This window comes from Saccostrea echinata, unplaced genomic scaffold (assembly GCF_033153115.1).
Source record: "Saccostrea echinata isolate AGI-Se365-2 ecotype Australia unplaced genomic scaffold, CSIRO_AGI_Sech_v1 ptg000022l, whole genome shotgun sequence".
NCBI lineage: Eukaryota > Metazoa > Mollusca > Bivalvia > Ostreida > Ostreidae > Saccostrea > Saccostrea echinata.
Genome location: NW_026889771.1, coordinates 7,239,150 through 7,262,120, shown reverse-complemented (window position 1 = coordinate 7,262,120; position 22,971 = coordinate 7,239,150). Strand labels below are relative to the sequence as shown.

The 22,971-nt window shown below is 34.6% G+C and overlaps 1 protein-coding gene across 1 annotated transcript; it reads right to left on the bottom strand.

The window, feature by feature from the left end:
- Positions 1-11,658: 11,658 nt before the first annotated feature.
- Positions 11,659-21,901, bottom strand: LOC133190836 (transmembrane protein 26-like). Its single transcript, XM_061326521.1, has 3 exons — positions 21,709-21,901; positions 12,585-12,732; positions 11,659-12,498 (listed from the first exon to the last, which is right to left on the bottom strand). The coding sequence occupies exons 1-3, from the start codon at positions 21,897-21,899 to the stop codon at positions 11,707-11,709; spliced, it is 1,131 nt and encodes a 376-aa protein (XP_061182505.1). The 5' UTR covers positions 21,900-21,901; the 3' UTR covers positions 11,659-11,706.
- Between the last annotated feature and the right edge of the window lie 1,070 nt (positions 21,902-22,971).

The window sequence follows — 22,971 nt, the reverse complement described above, 5'->3', positions numbered from 1 at the left end:
GCATTAATTCTTTGAAAATCTTCTTCTCTACTCCTGGGTATTAAATAAAGTAACTAAGTACATAGTTATGATGAGCAAGAGTACCTCTTCCAAAATTGTGAATTTCATGGCCCCAGGGTCAAAGGTTCTGGTGTTAGGGCGGGGCTCTATCTACTATATAGTGAAAATGCATTAATTCTTTGAAAATCTTCTTCTCTGCTCCTAGGCATTAAATAAAGTAACTAATGACATAGTTATGATGAGCAAGAGTGCCTCTTCCAAAATTGTGAAATTCATGGCCCCAGGGTCAGGGGTTCTGGTGTTAGGTGGGGCTCTATTGATTATATAGTGAAAATGCATTGATTCTTTGAAAATCTTCTTCTCTGCTACTGGAGATTATTTAAACAAACTAAGTGCATGGTTATGATGCATAAGGATGTCTTTTAAAAAATTGTGAATTTCATGGCCCCAGGGTCAGAAGTTCTGGTGTTATGGCGGGGCTCTATAGATTATATAGTGAAAAAGCATTAATTCTTTGAAAATCTTCTTCTCTACTCCTGGGTATTAAATAAAGTAACTAAGTACATAGTTATGATGAGCAAGAGTACCTCTTCCAAAATTGTGAATTTCATGGCCCCAGGGTCAAAGGTTCTGGTGTTAGGGCGGGGTTCTATCTACTATATAGTGAAAATGCATTAATTCTTTGAAAATCTTCTCCTCTGCTCCTGGGTATTATTTAAACAAACTAAGTGTATGGTTATGATGCATAAGGATGCCTTTTCAAAAATTGTAAATTTCATGGCCCCAGGGTCAGGGGTTCTGGTGTTAGGTGGGGCTCTATTGATTATATAGTGAAAATGCATTGATTCTTTGAAAATCTTCTTCTCTGCTACTGGAAATTATTTAAACAAACTAAGTGCATGGTTATGATGCATAAGGATGTCTTTTCAAAAATTGTGAATTTCATGACCCCAGGGTCAGAAGTTCTGGTGTTATGGCGGGGCTCTATTGATTACATAGCGAAAATGCATTAATTCTTTGAAAATCTTCTTTGCTACTGGAGATTGTTTAAACAAACTAAGAGCATGATTATGATAGGCAAGGATGCCTCTTCCAAAATTTTTAAATATATGGCCTCAGTTTTTGGGGTTCTTGAGGAGAGGGGGGGGGGCTCTATTGATTATATAGTGAAACAAGAGGCCCAAGGGCCTTAACGGTCACCGGAGTACAATACAACAATTTAGAGGATCCATACACTGATAAATGAAGCTTTGTTGCCCAAAAGCAAGAAAAATATTGTGATAAGCATCAACAAAATAATTGGTATAGAATCTATCTGTCCCCCATTTATCACTATTACCATGGAGACTATTAACAAAATGTCTATTTTTAACCTCATGTTATTACTTCTCACATTGGTCTCTCTTGGCCTTTGAAGAACATTAAAAAAGATAAGTTATTTTTGCCTCACTTTTATTCATCTATTATTTCCAAGTCTACCTGATCATTAAAACTATGAAAGTTTTTTTTGTATTATACAATAAATATTCTTGCATAATTCTCTTATTCTATTAACCTTTCAAATACATTCATTTACAGTGATAAATTATCAAAGGTGAATGGCAAAGGGGAATAACTTTGCTCAGCAGAATACAAGTTCATAGAGCCCTGGCCAGGACCAGAATACTTGACTAAATAATCCAGGTGTTCAAAATTCTGGTAAAAATACCCTTGCATATTAAAACATTTACTCTGTTTGCCTCGAATATGCCCAGAAGAATACAAGATTTTCAAAGAAATGCATGTTCACTATGTTATTAAATAAATAAAGCCCCCCTCCCCCTTTACACCAGAAAATCTTACCCAGGGGCCATGAACTAATAATTCTGGAATAAGCACTTTGCTCATTATAACTATACACTTGTTTCTTTGCTTTATTACCAGTAGTAGACAAAATATTTTGAAAGAAATTATGCATTTTCACTAAAAAATCAATAGAGCCCCCCCCCCCCCCCCTCAAAAGAACCCCTGATCCATGGCCCATGAATTTCACAATTTTGGAAGAGGCGTTCTTCCTTATCATAACCATGCACTTCCTTTGTTTGAACAATACCAAGGAGCAGAGAAAAAGATTTCGAAAGAATTTATGCATTTTCCTTATATATCAATAGAGCCCCGACAAAACACCAGAACCCTTCATCCAGGGGCCACAAAATTCACAATTTCTGAGGAGGCAGCCATGCTCATCATAACTTAGTTTATTTAAGATCCAGGAGAGAAAAGATTTTCAAAGAAATAATGCATTTTCACTATAAATAACAATTGAGCCCCACCCTAACACCAGAACCCCTGACCCAGGGGCCATGAAATTCACAATTTTGAAAGAGGCAACCATGCTCATGATAACTATGCACTAAGTTTGTTTATTTAATACCCAGGAGTAGAGAAGAAGATTTTCAAAGAATTTATGCAAATAATCAATAGAGCCCCCCCCCCCCCCAACACCTGAACCCCTGACCCAGGGGCCATGAAATTCACAATTTCTGAAAAGGCAGCCATGCTCATCATATCTATGTTCTTAGTTAGTTTATTTAATACCCAGGAGTAGAGAAGAAGATTTTCAAAGAATTAATGCAAATAATCAATAGAGCCCCACCCCCAAACACCTAAACCCCTGACCCAGGGGCCATGAAATTCACAATTTCTGAAAAGGCAGCCATGCTCATTATATCTTTGTTCTTAGTTTATTTAATATCCAGGAGCAGAGGAGATTTTCAAAGAATTAATGCATTTTCAATATATAGTCAATAGAGCCACCCCCCTTTCACCAGAACCCCTGACCCTGGGGCCATGAAATTCACAATTTTGGAAGAGACATTCTTCCTCTTCATAACTATGTACTTAGTTTATTTGATACCCAGGAGCAGAGAAGAAGATTTTCAAAGAAATAATACACTTTCACTATGTGATCTATATAGCCCCACCCTAGCACCAGAACCCCTGACCCTGGGGCCAAGAATTTCACAATTTTGGTAGAGGGCTCAATGCTTATTACAATGATGCCAACAGTTTGACTGCTTGATGTCCAGGAATAAAGAAGAAGATTTTTAAAAATTGCATTAATTTTGGTGGTTTTAGCCCCAACCTTTCAGGCCCCAGGGGGGCAGTGACCATGAAATTCACAATTTTTGTTCCCCTTCACCCATAGATGCTATATGCCAAATTTGGTTGAAATTGGTTGAGCGGTTTTAGAGAAGAAGCTGAAAATGTTCAAAAGTTAACGCACGACGGACGACGACAGACAAAAACGGATAGCAATAGGTCACCTGAGTGACTCAGGTGACCTAAAAACATTCTATTAATTAATCATTAATTAATCCTGTCTGCTCCTTAGTGTTGAGCTGATAAATAAATTGCTTAGCTATGATGAAAATGGGGGCTTCGAACGGAATTTTTGAATATTGTAGTCCTAGGGTCAGGGGTTCTGGCATAACGAAAAGGGGGGGGGGGGGCTTTTGATAATATAGTGAAAAAGTGTTCATTCTTTGAAGTCCATAGTTATGATGATGAGGGTAACTCTTCCAAATTTGTAAATTTCTTGACCCTTGGTCTTGGGTTCTGGTGTTAGGGTAAGGCTTTGTTGAATCTGTAGTGAAAATGCATTTTACCTGTGAAATACTTCTCTGCTTCTGGGCATATCGGAAGCAAACTAAGTAAAAGTTTAAATGATATGAGTAAGCGTATTTCTACCATATTTTTGAACATCTGGACCATTTGTCTAAGCATTCTGGCCCTGGGCAGGGCTCTATTAATTTGTATTCTACTGAGAGAAGTTATTCCCCTTTTCCATTCACCTTTGATAATTAATCACTGTAAATAATGTATTTGAAAGGTTAATAGAATAAGATAATTATGCAAGAATGTTTATCGTATAATTCAAAAAGTACCTTCTTAGTTTTAATAATCAGGTAGACCTGTAAGTAATAGATAAATAAAAATGAGACAAAAATAACTTATCTTATTAAGAGTTCTTCAAAGACCATAAAAGAGGTAAATGCTAGAGGTCTTAATATGGGTTTTAAAATAGTACAGAAGCACAAATAGTTTGTTAATAGTCTGCATGGTGATAGTGTTAAGTGGGGGACAGATTAGAACTGAATTTATGAGTTGATACTGAATACTATACTAATTATTTTGTTGATCCTGATCTTCCTACTTCTCTTGCTTTAGGGCAACAAAGCTTCATCTATCAGTGTATTTAACTTCTAAATTGTTGTATTATACTCAGGTGACCGTTAAGGCCCTTGGGCCTCTTGTATTTGTGAAAAAAACTATGATTGAACGAAAATTTCCCGGAATGTATTGTATACCTTTTAAAAAATTAGACCGCTTAAGTATTGTTTGTAGCACAGTACCTAAAGACCGTATGAACAAATAAGGTAAAAGTTTTTTTGGAGAGATTGAGTGCTATTAAGCAAATATTCAGTGCGTGTAGAATAAATTCCTGTTGTTCCTGCTTTACAATTAGGGTAAACGTCGAGTAGAAAAAATAAGGCCAATTTTACAAAAGATATCAGCAAATTTCGGAAGTATATGGAATTTCGGAATGAACTTTGGTAGTGATGTAAACTATTTATATATGAATAGACCGTTCACGGTAGCTCAGTCGGTAGAGCGCTCGCTCCATGATCTGGAGGTCGTGAGTTCGAATCTCCGCCGCGACTGACCTAAGTCGATAAAAAATAAGTAGCAACTGTTCCTTCGCCACGCGCTCGACACGTTGCGGGTCCTTCGGATGAGACCTTAAAAACCGAGACCCCGTGTCACGGCAGGCGTTGGCACGATAAAGATCCCTCACTGCTCAATCACCCTGAGTGCCGAGTAAAGGTCAAAATTTGAAGCCATTCACCGGTATATGGTGACGTCTCTATACGAGTGAAAAATTCTCGAATGGGACGTTAAACAACATACAATCAATATATAAATAGAAATGTATAGAAAGTAAAATTTAATGTAAGGAGTTCCATACCTTTATTATTCCCTAGTGCAACGAGTTGCGGAGGGGTTATAGCATCGCTACTGTGCGCATGTGTGTGTGCTAATGTGTCCGTTACAGATTGTGGGCGAGATTTAAAGAGAACCTTTGCACTATAAATTCTCAGCCTTCAACATACTTATGTGGCATTGTAAAAGTTAATCGGTGAAATATTTTTTAAAATATCGCGTTTTTCTACCTTCAAACCCTGAAATTTTATGTACGAGTTGACAATACTCACTTCCGGTTAATTAAACTGGTGCCCTGTTGACCGGTTAAATTCGGGTCGCTTCGATAGTGTCGCTTCGGTAAGTTCGTGTACTAACTTTTGCGCATTGTCATATTATTGTGCGTATCTTGAGACAGTCTGAATGAATTAAAAGTGTCATTTCTGACATTGAGTAATTGAAATAATTTGATTCGCGATTTCATTACCAAATTACCACACGTGTCTGTTTACAATATGGAATTAATTCTTGAGACGCACGTAATTCTTGAAAGCTATAAAGTCATTTCACAAGTTTCCTCGACCTCTCAACACCGGTATATTGTCATTTTTCATTATGAAAAAATATTGCTTCCGTGGGTATTCTCAGATTTGATGCATATTGCATGCAACTGTGAGGTATACTCAGATAGGTAAATTACTGAAATTTAGAGGATACGTGATATGTTTCAGCTAGGAATAAGGGAAACTGTCCGATCACGTATGCATGTTACCTCCTCCCCGGATGATTTTTGTTTAAAATGGATCCCCCCCGTTGACATCCAATTTGACTTGTTAAGAATTTAATTGGTGTTGCAATACATTTTAATTTCTTTACGTTATTTTAAACTTTATATAGTAACACTGGGTGCCCTTGATTACTATATGATTGTATCTTGTTTTACGTCCCTCTTGAGAATTTTTCTCTCGTATGGAGACATTGCCATTAACCGGTGAAGTTCCTGCCGCAAGGGGATGCTCCGCTTAGCCGTGCTCTTGGATTTTTTTTTAAACACCCCAAATGTAGACAATAGAGCCAATTGAATTTTGAGTTTGATACTGTTCGTTATCTTTATATTTCATTTGTGAATTTGACTCCGTTTTTCAAAACGGTATAACAACTTTGATTTTTTTTTGTGCTACCTCTCCTAGTCAGATCAATAAGATACATGGACATTGCTAAACAATCGACCGTAACCGAAACTGTACAATGCTGTAATATGACAAGTTTAATCAACATTCTACAAAAAGTTATTTACATTTACTAGTTTTGGCAGGAGAATACAAGTATCACCTTTGCATAGACAGCAAATTTACTTAGCATGAGAATTATTTTCACTATTATAGCAATGACAAAGATCAAACATAAAATCAAAGTTTGGCTAGTTGTATTCGGCGTTCTCATACCATTTTTGGGGGCTGAGTATTTTTCTCCTATAGTTAAGGTATGTCACTCCTGGTATTGTTTATATCAAGGAATTTTGAGAAGAATATCAAATTCGAAAGAAATTGGGTGGGGGCAGTGAATATATTTCTGAGCAACAGTACAAAAAAATTGACATTTTTGAACTTAAAATTTTAACTTTTATATTGATCCCTTCAATCTCAATTAAATTTTATCAGATGAAATCATGAAAATTAATACTATCTTACTTAATATAGAATAGTTTATATGAATATATATAATAATATATATTTGCAGAAATGCCAGTTAATGCGCGTAATTTTTTGTGACCTTTTAGGACTAATAAAATGCCATAGTTCTTGATATCAAAATAAATAGCACATTTCCTTAAATAAAGCTTTTTATGACTTTAGTGCTAAGTTAGCTGTTAGAAGTATAGTTTTTTAGGAAATGAAAAAAAAAAAAAAAAATGGACCAGTGATGTAAATTTTGAGATATGAATCAAATCATGCAAATTTCAAGCTAAAAACAAAGTAAATTTCATGCTGACTTCCTTAATATATCTGCAACTTTTTGCAAAGTTTTGAAAAAAAAAAGGTATTAAAGTTTTAAAATTATCATTTTGAACTTGCATCCAATTATCTTAGAATATATTTAGGTGAAGTTAAAATATGCAGGGCTAAAATTCCATCATGTTGAATAAATTAAATCTAAACATTTAAGGTCAGACGACACGTTCCTCAATAATACATAATTTTCCCCGAGAATTTGTCATTGAAGTATTGCTACTTTTAAGAAGTATCCTCACAGAAAATTGAGGTACCTTATCGGGCATTTGTGCAAGATACCAGAGGGTAATGTTTCCTATATAACCGTATTTGAAATCATTTGAATTGTCAATATCACAATTTTTGTTGTATTTATATTTTAAGACTTTTTAAAACAAGATGTGTTTGTGAAACTCTGACGACCCCGTATGGCAACTCATAACAAAAGGTAAACTTTCTCAAATGCAAATTAAATATGTTGGTACCCAAAGTAAGGTCTTGTCTCGAGGAATATACTTGTGAAATATGAAAACCCTAGCAGCAATCATTGAATAGATATGGAAAAGGTTAAAGTTTTTTTTAAAAATATGTCAAACATCAAGGTCAACTTCAAATGGTAAAAATTAATGGTGCCCAAGGAAAGGCCTTCTCAGAAGAAATACACGTGAAATATAAAAGTCCTAGCACCAACCGTTCAAAGTTATGGCCAAGGTTAAAGTCTTTCAAATGTAGGTCAAATTCCAAGGTCAAAGGGTAAAAGTTGTTGGTATCCAAAGGAAGGTCTTGTCACAAGGACACATATGTGAAGTGTGAAAGCCCTAGCACCAATTATTCAAAAGTAATGGCCAAGGTTAAAGTTCTTCAAGAGTAGGTCAAATTCCAAGGTCAAAGGGTCAAATTTGTTGGTATCCAAATGAAGGCCTTGCCTCAAGGATTACATATGTGAAGTATGAAAGCCCTTGCTCTAACCGTTCAAAAGTTATGGCCAAGGTTAAAGTTTTGCAAAAGTAGGTCAAACTCCAAGGTCAAGGTCAAAGTTGTTGGTATCCAAAGGAAGGTCTTGTTAAAGGATTACACATGTGAAGTATGAAAGCCCTAGCACCAACTGTTCAAAAGTTATGGCCAAGGTTAGGGTTTTTAAAAGTAGGTCAAACTCCAAGGTCAAAGGGTCAAAGTTGTTGGTCTTGTCACAAGGTATACACGTGTGAAGTATGAAAGCCCTAGCACCAACTATTCAAAAGTTATGTCCAAGGTTAAAGTCTGAACAAATTTAGTAAAAGTGGGTCAAACTCCAAGGTCAAGGTCAAATTTTATGGTACCCAAAGAAAGGCCTTGTCACAAGAAATACATATGTGAAATATGAAAGCCATAGCTCCAACCAATCAAAAGTTACGGCCAAGGTTAAAGTTTTGCAAAAGTAGGTCAAACTCCAAGGTCAAAGTTGTTGGTATCCAAAGGAAGGTCTTGTCACAAGGATTACACATGTTTATGAGGGCATAAAAAGTTTAGAAATCACAATGTAAATATTATGAATATTTTTTATATATTACTAAGAGAAACAGATACATGTATTTGAGGAACGTGTCATCAGACCTTAAAAGAATTTTCTTCTTAGTATCCTTCCACCATAGAAATAGTTCCTAATTAGTCTCATTTCTCGCAGATTTTGAGAGCGGCCCTTAAATTGAATGTCGTACGTTTTTGTTTTTTTTTTTCAAAAAGTCAAATGCATTTGAAAAAAAAGGATAGAGATTCGGACAAAACTTTCCTGAAAAGCAGACACGTTCTACACCCAATCGCATCATCTCGGGTTTTTCCGTCAGAGGTCGAAAACCCAACTTCGAATGTATTAACATCACTGTATGTTAAAAATTTATACAAGACTGGGTCGCTTTCTATTTATTTAAGTATTGGAAAGACAGAGTTACAAGTCACTCCTACAGTATAATTTAGGTAATATCTTTACATTCAATAAAGTTGAGCTCCAAATTCTACAAGAGGTCTCCCTACAATTATTTCAAAGTTTATGGGGGCTTGTCATTGATGCCTACGCAACATACTGGAGGTTGTTTTTTCGCTTGTCGGAAAGGCCCGAGAAGTTTCGATTGGTACTATACCTTAAATGCTCAAAAATGGCACTGATTTTTCTTAATTTAGGCAGTCGCCCGCATTGCGCAGTGGTTAGAGTGTCTGCTCTAGAGTCGCGGAGTAAGGAGTTATCCTTACGTCACGGGTTTGAATCCACTGCGGGACGTGGAGACCGATCCTTCGGATGAGACCGTATAAACTGAGGCCCCGTGTCGCAGTAGGTGTTTGCACGAAAAAGATCCCTCACTGCTCAATGGCCCCGAGTGCCGAGTATAGGTATAAATTTGCAGCCCTCCACCGGCGAGTGGTGGCGTCTCCATATAAGAGTGAAAAATTCTCGAGAGGGTCGTTAAACAACAAACAAACAAAATTAATTGAGGCATTATCGGTTATCTTTCATGTCAATAGCAATATCGAGCCCCATTGTAAATATTGCCACAAAATATTAATTTTAGCACCACCTAAATTTCTTACCCTTGAGCGAGCTGTTCAAGCATTGGTAGTATCGATTCGATCTAGCTGATTCTCCTTTTAGAATTTTGAAAATTGGCGTTAATATGTTGATATTTTTTTCATTTCTATATACTAGTATTCGCCTGCGTGGCGCAGTGATTAGAGTTTTTGCTTTAAAGATTCGAATTCGCGGAGGAGGTAGTTGATCCTTACGTCGCGGGTTCGAATCCACTGAGTGACGTGGAGACGGTCCTTTGGATAGGACCGTATGAACCAATGTCCCATGCTGCAGTAGGTGCTGGTGTGAAAAAGATACTTAACTGCCTAATTGCCGTAAGTGCTGTTTTGCAACCCTTCATCGGATAGCAGAGGCGTGTCAAATTCTCGAAGGGACGTTAAACAATCAAATAGACAAAATATACTAAAATATTTTTATTTAAGGGAAGGGGGATATTACTTTCGTAAAAGAACCTGCTGTCATAACAATACAGTCAATAATTAATTACTCATTCAAAACGATATCAATGTTAAGAAGAAATAAGAAAAATTGCGGCACTGTGTCGGGTCCTCTTAATTTAGAATTGCATGGCTGATAGGTGTTGCCTAAATGCACGAACCAACAAATACATTCCAATATTTGCACTGTCAAAGCGCTCATCTCAAAGCGGTCTTTAAAGGCTTTATTAAGAGGGAATGTATAAGGTAAGTAAGCAATAGTGACAAGGTAATATTGCAAAATGAACTTCTTGAGTTCAGATCACACCTTTTAAACAGAGAATACAAGAGAACTGAGATTGACCCAATTATTTATGAATTCTTTGCTTTAAACAGAGTCATAACGCTACACAAAACAAAGAAATACCGAATACTCTAATTACAAAGTATGACCCAAGAATCAAAGGTGTGAAATTAATCCAAATTATTAAAATACTGGTCATTAGTTTTAAGGCTGAAACATGCAAACAAATCTTTCAAACAAAACCAATGATTACATATGCTAAACGTAAAAGTTTTGGTGATTTGCTTACAGAAGCGATTTTGCCACAATTGAAATTAAAGTTTGATTCCTGATGAAGGCGGAACCGTGATTTAGATTTTTGATACAATACGATATTAAACCACCGAAACACATTGCTGTCATATCTATAGAGTCAATAATTAATTACTCATTCAAAACGATGTCATAAGAAAATAGAAAAATCGCAGTACGGAAGCCCATTCAGGACCTATCAAAAATATTTTTGAATTCGATATACATGTAAAGAATTGTCGAATTTGTTACATGTATAACGAATTTAATTCGTTAAAACGAATTCCTTAATTTGTTATAACAAGTAAAATTCGTTAAAACGAATTCGACAAATCGTTACATCGAATTCATTTATGTTTTTCTATAGGCCCCGATTGTTGAATTTGATTAAACACATTTAATTCGTTATAACAAATTTTAGAATTCGTTTAAACGAATTTAATTCGTTATTATAAATTTTTGAATTCGTTATACCAAATTCAATAAATTTGTTATAACAGATTAAATTCGTTATAGCGAATTCCACAATATTCTATATATCAAATTCAAAAATATATTCTGGTAGGTCCTAAATGGGCTTCCGTATCGCAGCACTGTGTAGGGTCCTCTAAATTTAGAACTGCGTGGCTGATAGGTGTTGCCTAAATGCACTTTCAATTAATCAATGGGAACGAAAAAAGCCATAGGCAATTAAATTATAATACTGTGAAAGATACGGTCATGTACTTATTTTTTTCTTGAGATGCTACCACTTTATTGAAACCTTATGAATGTAACGAATTATTTGAAAGATATAATGATATAAACGGTATTAAAATATTATACGAAACGAAATTTTCAACTTTATTATTCTGTTTAGTTGAAGCGTTCCGATAGTTTGACCTTTGTGCGACTTTTAATATGTAAAATGTTTCGTTGCATTTCTTCTAAAGCTAATTTTAAGCAAATACTAATTATAGGTATATGATAAGTTTTTTTTTTTATATCTTAGTATTTGATAACCATCTAATATCTATTCACAATATCTTAACAATATTAACAATATCCTGAAAAATCTATCAAGATGTAAGGTACGGTGCGTACGTACGACTTTAACAGACCAGGAGTGGAATATCATGTCCGATGTTAACAAAATCTTACAAGGGATATCTGTTACACAAGCGCGCCGAATACAATTAGCCCCTAAATTTTGCTCGTGTTGACGATTTCTCTGGATTGATGTTCAGGTCCATTATATTCAGAATTCTTCCCAACATGACGTCCATTCATTTTTTCTTGTCGTGTAACACAAACAGCTTGCATATTGTTGGTTGGGGTAGACGAAGTCAAGGAACAGTTCGAGACACTGACCGGATCTGGGACATAGATGTCAATTTCTGAATTTGCCCTTTCGTTATCAGGATTTTTCTGACCACAAATGACTATCAAACGATATAGGAGCAACAACATTACAAGAGCGTTTTTAGCAGTGAAGAAAATAATAGCATAGTTGACAAGATGGTAAGTGATAATAACAAATAATCTGATCGTCAAGAATGGACCATCTTGCATACACATGGTTACCATGGTGCTCCAGACTTCACTCGAGACACACTTCTCGCAGCCTCCTTTTCTCCTTCGTTTTCGGATGCCTGGGCCAGTCTCCTCATCGGAATCAGGAAGTGCTACGCGGGGTTTATTTGAATTCTTGGTCGCAGTTAACACGAAACAAAACTGAACTAGGCTGATGGTCCAGATGATCAATATGGCGTAGGTCAATTCGAGATTTTTACGAACAACATCTTCATCAAATAAGGTGAAGAACTCCGTGATATCTGAAGCTATTCCAATGAAGACAAACAAAAGCTGGGAAAGTTCATTTCTCGAAATTGTTCCGCGCGGTAATAGCCATCTTCCAACGATCATAAAATAAAGTAGAAATTGTTCAATCAATAAAACCCAAGTGTCTGCAGGTAACGAAATGGGAATGGACACCTAAAAAATAGAATCAGTTATAGATTTGTTTGTTATATAAATCAATTGCAAGTCATTTAGATCAGACCTGTAAAAAAGTAGCGTACTCCAGGATAGATTTCAGCTAGGGAGTCCGTTGCCGTGGCATTGTTCACTCCATGCTTGACAGCCATGTAACGCTCTCGTCTATCCAGTTCCAGAAGCCAGATAGAGGGAAGAGTGCCTCCAAGGTAGAAAAAGAAACATGGACAAAACCTTTAACAGAAAATATACAATGAAGTGAAATTGTGATACACTTGACTGAATTCAAAGTTATTTATTGACTTGAATGTCATTGATATTTAGGAAACTTAAAATGTTTAAATTTCAATACATATATACATGTACTAATATATTACAATTATGGAATCGATTTTTTGTGCTTTAATACTGGAAAATTTAAAGAGAAGTATACTTATGTATCATTATAAAAATGTTGGTTTACTATAGTGATAACTTTGACACATGGATTTACTATGGTGATCACTTATAATTATTATTATACCTCAACTGTTATTACTCTATATAAAATTAATACCATAAAACTGTCCATTTCCCTGAGAAGATACTATTTCCCTCATCGGAGGACTACTTTCTGAAAAATAGGAGCTACTCCCTGGGACTACTCCCTAAAGAATATTTATTAATAATTTTAACCAATTAAAATGAACAGTGGGCGGAGCGTTCAAGGAATCTCGGGTCTGTGACGTAATATTATTAGCAATGTAAATATAACGTCAAAACATTTTGACATGCAATGTCAAAATCGTACTGGAATTCTAGCAAAATGAAGACAACGATAATCCTTCGAAGTGTCAGTGAAATTATTATATATTTTTTAATAATCTTATTTTCCTCGGTATTGATGCATTAGTTATCTTACAATATTTTTAATCACATGCAATTGTGATTATTTAAATGCCTCTATATTGTTTTTAGAAATGTTCGAGTCCCATGATTGTTTCGGTATAATAAAACAGTTATAGAATGAGTATGAGGGAAATTGCAAATTTATGGTTCCCCTCGGCAGGAAACTATTTCGCCGCCTCGGGAAATAGTTTCCTCCCTTGAGGAACCATAAACCCCTACTTATTAACCAACACTGAAAAATGGAATTGCCGATTTACAGTACCATTCTTACAGTCTTAATCTAGCTCTATGAAAATTTTCTTTAAAAGGTGTTTTCAAAGAAGCCATAAAGCACTATTCCGATGTTTTCATCTGTTAAACAAAATGCGACTTTTCAGTTTACTGAACATTTCGAGATTATGACGCAATTTCATGAGTTATGACGTCACAAACAAGAAGCCCAAGGGCCTTAACGTTTACATGAGTATAATATACATTGTAAGTATAAAAAAACTAAATAAACTGACAGATGAAGATTTGTTCCCACGAAGCAAGATAAATAGGATGATCTGGGATTAACAAAATAGTCTAGTACTCAGTAACAAATTATAAAGTAGATCTATTTACTTGCCTGTACTTTCCAGTACTAAATACACTCACATTTGCCTTATCATCATGCAGACTAAACATATATAACATACATGCTTGGGCTCACTTAATAAACCCATCACATTCGAATTCTCTATTACATGGGGCTCTGAATTTCACAATTTTTGGATAAGGCATTCTTGCTCATCATGCACTCGGTTTATCTGTTACAAACCCAGGAGCAGAGAAGATTTTCAAAGAATTAATCCATTTTCACTATATATATAATAAATCGAACCCCTGACCCAGCGCATGTGAGTTAAGGCTAAGTATAGGTTTTTCTTTGCAAATGAGCTAATAATATGAGTGGAATGTTGGTTTGACATTAGCATTCAAGTATCTTATCTCCTTGTCTTCCTCTAGATTCACTACCAGAAATTCATGTTGATTTTCTTCATTCTGTCTAGGAAAAAAGCCACTTGGACCACTCTATCACAGACTTTATTGCAGATATCTAGCAGAAATAAATCTTGTGGATTCGTCTGCTGGGTTCTGTACATATCCCCACTGGTCAGGACTTCAGTATTTTCGTATTTTGTCAACACGGTTTGTATTTGTAAAACCGCTCGGTCTCATTTCCAATATTACCCAAGACGACCTTACTATCAGTAAAGTATTTTACTTAGCGAAATTCCATCCCAAGCTCGTCCCTGATAATGTCACTGATTTCTGTCCATAGTAAGGCAGCGCACAACTCGAGTCGTGGGATAGTGTGACCGTGTTTCGGAGCACTTTTAGCATTCCCAAGCACAAATCCAAAATGACGCTGATTGTCGTTGGTGGTAACAACATATGCCACAGCTGCAAAAACTCATTCAGAAGTATCTTATATATCATCACTTGTTCAAGAGAGCTAATGCTGATTTTCCATGGTTGAAGATTACTGCAGAATCCTCTGGTAAGGGTTGGTCTCATTCAAATGGTTGGGCTTCTCGTAATATTAACTTTTCTGCAATGATCACAGGAGTTGCAAACCACAAAGGATCATAAAGACCATTGGTTATGGGTAGCACACGACGTCGTGTATATGGTTTTTCACTTAAAGTTACACAAAATGTTTAAGCAACCTTTTCTAGATTCCAACATACTCCCAAACTCCGCTGAATTGGGGGGGGGGGGTCATATGTCGAGTTTCTTTAAATCTTTCGCCAGATCGTCCTTGTCGAAGGCTGCTACACGTAACACTTCAATGGAGTTCGAGCATGATTTGTGAGGACGCAGGTAACCCTCTTCCTGAAGAGTGTTTTTAACCTTGGGAAGTGTTATATTGCTTCCTTGGTAGACTTGTGCGATAAAAGTGGATCGTCCACATAAAAATTCTGATAGATTTAGTCCTTGACATCTGAGCCAGCAGTTCTTCCTGCGACATCTGCAGTCTTCCTTATATATCAGGTTTCTCTTTCACTGCTCTTATCTCAGATAGAATGTCAGATAGTTCAAACATCTTGCGTCTGTCCTTCACCGCCATCTTAGGAACATAATTGAGTTTCTTCTTAAGTGCAACTTCGATCTTTCCAGGTTAGCCATGACGACTGTCCAAATGCTTCCAAACTCGGTCGAGAGCTGCCACAGGACTTCCTGTATTCGCCACTTTCAAGCTTTGAACTTGCTTTGAGGACTCATCTCCTGCCAAACGGAGTAACAGGTCAAGTTCTGCTTGCGAAGCATCAATCTCAGCAGCTACACTCTTAAAGATATATATTCCAAGAAATGTGGTGCTCTGCTTTATCATCATACTTGTGAAACCTTGTTGTCTGTAGGTTTATCTTAACAAGATATTTTGCAAAGTCTTTACTCTGAGAATTGTCTGCAAACTCAGAATTTTTATGCACCATTGAGAATTGTTCACACACAGAGTTTTGTTCATAGGTCCATTTGTTGTCAAAGGGTTGGGTTGCTGATTCTGACAAGAAATGAATAGTGAATGCGCCTTCATATACTCCCCCTTTCTTTTTTGTGCTTTGGATGGTTAAAATGGAACAATTTTTGTTCCCTTTTACCAATAAATGCTAGATGCTACATGTAACATTGATTGAAATTGGTTCAGTGGTTCCAGAGAAGAAGCTGAAAAACAGCAATAGGTCACCTGACTCAGGTGACCAAAAAATACATAAGTGATGTCATATAATGTGCATATTTTCCTTCTCTTTGGAATGATATCCAACTCATTAAATTAATTGTTAAATGGTTAATATTTTATCAAATCATTCTCAGAACTTTCCAAATGCCCTATTCAGTTAACACTCATCTCAAGTTTTGAAAAAACAAAAACAAACACAAAAACGTAGAAGTACCATTTTGAGATCTAGGGACAACGATGATCGACAGGAACTTTACCATTTCATGTCCTCTCTTGATTTATAGAAAGAGCTAAATATAAAGTTGAGGTAATTATAATTTCAATGCCTTTGACCGCAACCGCGTTATCATGTACATAAATGCAGAATGCTTGTTGAAATACGAATATGTAGAATAATTCCTTATGTTCATATATTTAACAAATTTTGTACATGAAGTCTATTCATTTATCGAATATAATGATTTTTAAACAAATAGGCAGTAAGCATAGTCCTGTAATTAAGTTTATTGATTTTCTTAACCTAAAGGGAATATAAACAATGCTTTCATTAATTCTTCATTTTATTTTTCTAGCTAATATTTGTTTAAAATAATAAACATTTCATTATAGCCAGGAAAGAATGACTTGATTAATTTATAACTAGAAAACTGACACAGTCAGAAAGGGTACCGCTAAGGGCTGTCAAAAGGAAAAGAACAAATATACCTAATTCAATAATGTTATTGGGAAAATGCAGCAGATGAAAGTGATACACTCGCATACGTGTGTGAGAATTATAAATATTTAAAGATACAGACAAATATACAGGTGTACATGCAGAAGAGAAACTATATTATCACATTTATTTGAATTTTTTTTATATATAATCAATTCCTTTCTGTATAAAATTTGAAATTCTTACAATGAAATCTTTTTGGACTAATTGTTACACGATCGATCGATATATAATAAGACAGTCAGACATACAAAACGATATACCTACACATATATTGGTTTCCCACTCTTATTGTAAAATATCTATAAGTACAGAATTTGAAAACGTAAGGTTGAAAACTATCTAGGTTACAGCTTCACAAGGAAAGTGTATATATATAGTTTATAGCTTAAGCTTATACCTATGGATAGGGTCAATAAATACCAAAGTTATAAATTATATCACTTTGCCAAATTCTACAATTAAATTACATATTACTTTAATATACAAATGCAGTTATTCAAATTACTTTAAGTAATTAATTAAAATTAAAATTACATTGTATGTTTTCAAAATTGTATTAACAAAGGTTTAATATTCATTACATACGAAGTACATGTCGCATTTGTAAATAAAAATAACAATAATATTCCCAAATCAACACCAAAGAATTTTCCATTTAATCATAGGTTTTTTTCCCCTCAAATATTAGGCCATTCATATAGCAATGGTGGGTGAAGGATCTTTCCAGCTATCCTTTGCACTTTGTCTTATAATTATTGGTTGTTTGTTAATTGTTGTTTAACGTCCCTCTCAAATTTTTTCACTCATATGGAGACGCCGAAGGGCTTAAAAATGTATTTATCAGCCATTCTCAACTTTGAAGTTTTAAGAATAAATAATACAAACTTTTTTTCAGGAATAAGCAATATATAAAATAAATTTATATTTATAATGGTAGTTTGAGTAAGTTTGGAAATTTTGAATAAGATTTCGAATAATGTCACAAAATGTGTGCAAACAATAGTTTTTTAAAGAAAATGTTACAGAATCGCAGAAATGTTACAGAATCACAGAATGGTATTAAAACACCAAAGAAAATTGACATTTTTTTAATTTAAGAAATTCATATTTATGTCATTTCATTTCAAAATCATCAAAAAATAAATATCAATCCACGCATCAATTTTTTTGTTTGTGATATCCATCCTTAAACATTAAACTTATGTGTTTGTACTTAACTCTTAATGACCATCACCCCTGAATAAAGCATGCTTCTTATAAGGACATTTAATGGACAGCCAGGTATATAGGAGGTGTCAGTGATATGTTGTTTTAACCCCCAGGCATGATGAGGATGTTTATAAAAAAGTGAAAATAACGAAGAGTGATCTATCTCAAACAAAACCTACATAATTTATACAAATCTGATAACAGGGCATAAAACACGGACACCCGGAAACTACAGACTGAGGTGGAATCAGTTGCCAAGGACGAGTAAGCATCCCCTGTCGACCGGTCACACCCACCGTGGGCCCTGTGTATAAATCAGGTAGTCGGAATATTACATAGTCAAATTTAGTATAAAAACAAAAGCCCATCAATTGGTATGAAATGTATAATGCAAACATGCACATATAAAAATATGCTAACACCCAGTACAGATGATTTAAACATACATGTATGACTATATACTCTTGAAAAGTTTACTTTGTTATAATCAAAAATAAAACTAATTTATAATTAAATATATTAATATTTATTAATAAATAGTAGGTAATCTGTTCACAGAAAAAAGAAAGAATCCTACATTTAAGTTTTTATTGTAAGATTAGACTTTAAGTAATTGAAATGTAATAATAAATATAATTGTAATTACATGTCATTTTGCAATTCAATTAATTCAATTATCATTTCAATTACAAATTATTTCCAATTACCATTTCAATTACAAATTATTTCCAATTACTTAAAAATTTGTAATTACATTCAATAACACTTGCTTTTTTGGATTACCCCATCCCCACTTAGTGCTATGTAGATATATATATATTTTTTAAAATTGTTCTGATTTATTTTATTGTGCCACGATGAAAATACATTCAGGCATGCATACTGACGGAACAACGAAGTAATATGACCATTAGATTTATAGGAGTTTTTCTCTTACAGTACATAAAATTTCAAAATATTACGTTGAAAACCCTTTTTGAATTATTGCGACACAACAAAAGTGTTAAGGAAATACATTCAAATGACAAACAGACAGACAAAATAATTTGCTGTCAGAATCTAGGGATGACTTGCTCTTATGGTAAAGAATTTGTAAACATCATTATGTTGAAAACCATTTGTTATCGCGTCACAACAATTGTCATGGATATAATGTTAAACTTTAATATAAAAAAAACTGACAAAGAAATATGACCCAAAAATCTATACGTATTTGCTCTTGTAGTAAAGTTCTGAAAAAGGTTCATGGCACCTGACCCTAACCTCTGATGTTTTTAGAGGTCCGTGTTTGCTTTTCTCCCGATTTGTTTTGTTTCAGTGGACTTTTGAGCTTGATTACTCTTCGTTATCTCCTTATTTCATTGAAAACTGCTCGAGTTATTGAGTCACACCAAAAGTGTTGATGAACAGCTAGCTAGACGGACGATGTAATTCTCAAAGAGCTCCTTCATTTCATGCCAGGCCCGAATGAAAAGGTGACCATTTCACATTTACTTATCATTCCAAGTGTCCTTAATAATGGGTAGGAAAATTAAAAATGGAAGACGAACTCCCTTACTCAAGTGTTCGTAAGAAATACAAAGAATTTTATCGTGCCCGTTGACTAAGAAAAAGCAAATCAAAGGTTGTTTATTTTTATGGTTTTTTTTTCCCTGTTTTATTATGCAATGAAGATGGGTTGATATTTTCCTTATCAAATTACAAAGAAATCAACTTCAGCGATGGTTAGTTTTCAATCTCATCTAGCAATATGTAAAGAAACGAAAATCTCTCTTACCTAAAAAGCGACATAGAATTTATTAATTTTTTTATTTTGTATTTTAATAAATTTGTTTATTTATTTTAATTAATATAATTGCTTTCCTTCTTAACTCTTACAAATCCAAAAAGAACTCATTTCATATTTACTGAGTGAGAATGTGACAAAATAAAACACGTGTAAAATTGAAATCATACCACTGGCATTTTGATGAATTATCCCTGCAACAGTATACGCATGTATATTTTATTTATTGCATCAAGTACATTTTAGTTAATTCATTTTCTATGGATTCCCAAAAGTATAAATAACAGTTATGAATATTTATAACATGCATTTTTCTGCCAGACCCTAAGAGAGAGAACGTTCTCGGGGACTTCGAGCTGTTTTTTTTTCTCTCTCTATATATAGATATATGGTTTAAAGGAAGTTTAACTAAGCACCTTTTTTAGACATTAGAAAAGATTGATTGATTGTTTTTTTACGTTCCATTCGAGAATTTTTCACTCATATAGAGACGTCGCCATAAACCGGTGAAGGGCTTCAAAGACCTTTACTCGCCATTGAGCAGTGAGGGTTCTCTATCGTGCCAATGCCTACCATGACACGGGTCCTCGGTTTTTAAGGTCTCATCCGAAGGACCCGCAACTTCAAAGTGAAGGAACAGTTGCTACCAATTTTTTATCGACTTAGGTCAGTCGCGGCATAAAAGAAGGATGTACTGAGTCAGCCCAATACGACTTTTCTATCTCCCCAAAGTAAAACGGGTGGTTACTATTATCGTAAAAACGTATACGCTCTTATCTTTTCGAAGCAAAGATGCTAGAAGACCTAATAACTTGCCCTTACGTGTGTGCGTTGTTTACGGTGTCAATAATTTCGTGGACATTGTGTAGAAGTACAATTTTTGCACTCAGACTTTCTAAAGAAGTAGTTAGTGTCCAGCAGAGAAACAACTACCACTAAATAACAAAAGGCCAGTTTAATTTATTACAGTGTTTTAGACTTTATAACGTGTTCTGCTCACGATGTGGAGTAGAAGTAGAGTTTGATCTGACCTTTCATACTCAAAGAAAGAGATGCAAGTAGCCTATAAATTCCAAGGTCAAAAGAAAAAGTTGAAGGCCACTAATCTTCTATCAATAACATTCAGTATGTTGTTAACATCATACAATGTATATATGAGAATTTCCGATTTATTCGCCCCAGTATAAAGACAATATATTTTCATTCGCAGAGTTTTAAAAATTTAACCTGAGAAAAGAGTTTGAGGTTTAATCTGATCGTAAATCATCTAATGTACAAGCAGCAAGCATAATTACATGTCATAATGCGAAAACAATCAATAGCCAAGACATCAGGGAAAAACTCATGATCAGTTACTGCTAAGATAATGGGACAGTTCTGTTCTTTTATTTTAATGTTGATAACACATATCTAATTGTTTGAAATAATAAACTTAATTTATGATATCAAAATTCATAATTGGGTTTTGCAAGAGGAGATGATTAATTTCTGCACGAATATGAATAAGTTTAAAGATATTAAAAGCTACTAATAGCTCTTTGCCTGGTATGTTTAAGAAAGAGTTGATTTTAGCGACGTCGACATTAGGCAGATTTATGACCAATATCTTTTGTTTTTATATCATAATATTCGTAAATCGGTTACTTCTGCATGATCCGCTCTTTTTTTGGAAAGGGGGGGGGTATTGTTTAATTATGTAAATTATAGCTTAATTATTTCTTTCACTCTGAACAATACTTACGTTTATGGTAACATGAAGAACTGATAAAATGTTAAATATAAATGAAATGCTCTTGTGCACGCGTTTTCACAATCTGGGCATAATGAACTAAGTTCTTCCATTTCATAAACTATTCATGAACTAGATAGTTAAAAAAAAATCTTTCTTATTCAGTATCTTACCATTTATACTCCATCCCCTTCCTCTTTATGATGGTTATCAATGCTTCAATGATAAAAGCAACATCCGCAACTGCCAGCAACCACAGCCACATATTGTTTGAAATACTAACAGCTCTCCACACAGCCAATATACTGTGCACCAGCAACACAACCCGCACTAAGGACGCCTTTACAATATTTATGAATAACATAGTAAAATAAGTCCAAACGGGTTCAGTAAAAATACTGGATATCTATTAGATGTAAAGGGGACTAAATTATATAATCCCAACAGTGGTGAAGTACATTCTTTCACGTCTAAACTGCACCCATTGTATTTGCAAATCACGACTAATATTTGTTCAAGTGCAGTTAACGAGATAATTTCAATTTTCCATCCATCAATTGTTATTCATCAGTATTGAAAGAACTGGGAGGAAAAATAATGGAGGTCGCAAGTAGCTAACGAGTTTAAGGTGATTCTGTTAATATTTAATGTGTGCTCGTGTGACGCGGGCAAGAGAACCCCCGATGACGTTCTTGAGTTTGAAAAGATTGGGAAGACTGTCGATTTTTGCCATAGTTTATACACCACATAAAACACCATGTCAACATTCATTTTGCCTGTGGAGGAATTAATTATTGGCATCTAGAATTTCTAATTAAACGGATCGAAAATACACTTAAATCTAATTATCACAAACCAACACAGATTTTCTAATCTGCCTGCACTTAACGTGACTAAGAAAATAAACAGCAGGTTCCATTTGGGATGACGAGAATCAGTTAAAAACAAAGAAATACTCATTACAAAAATGTGTGTACAAGGGTATGATAAAATGTATCCTCTTACTAGTTCGTTTAGGTTTTAAAATTTGATCAGTTTGAAGTTATACGTAAACACTTATAATTATCCTCGGACTGGTTCTCTTTGGTTTTAAAATTTGATCAGTTTTAAGTAATACGTAAGCAGTTGAACTTCTAACTTATACAATCTATTTTTAAGTTATGTATATGAAGACAATAATAAATAATATTTCCTCTATTCATCTAGGTTTATTCACCCGATTTCCTACAAAAGTTATTGAACTGTCAGTGAAAAAGAAACAAAAAGTAGACAGAGATGCGTTGGTTTAATGACTTGGTTGTTAATACCCTTTACCTCTATTAACTGGTAATATGTTTTGCAAAGTGCCTTTGTATTCTTTGAAAGCATATGGAATTCTTTAATATTTATCCGTAACTTGATATTTAGATACGGCCTATTCATTGTTTTAATATCAT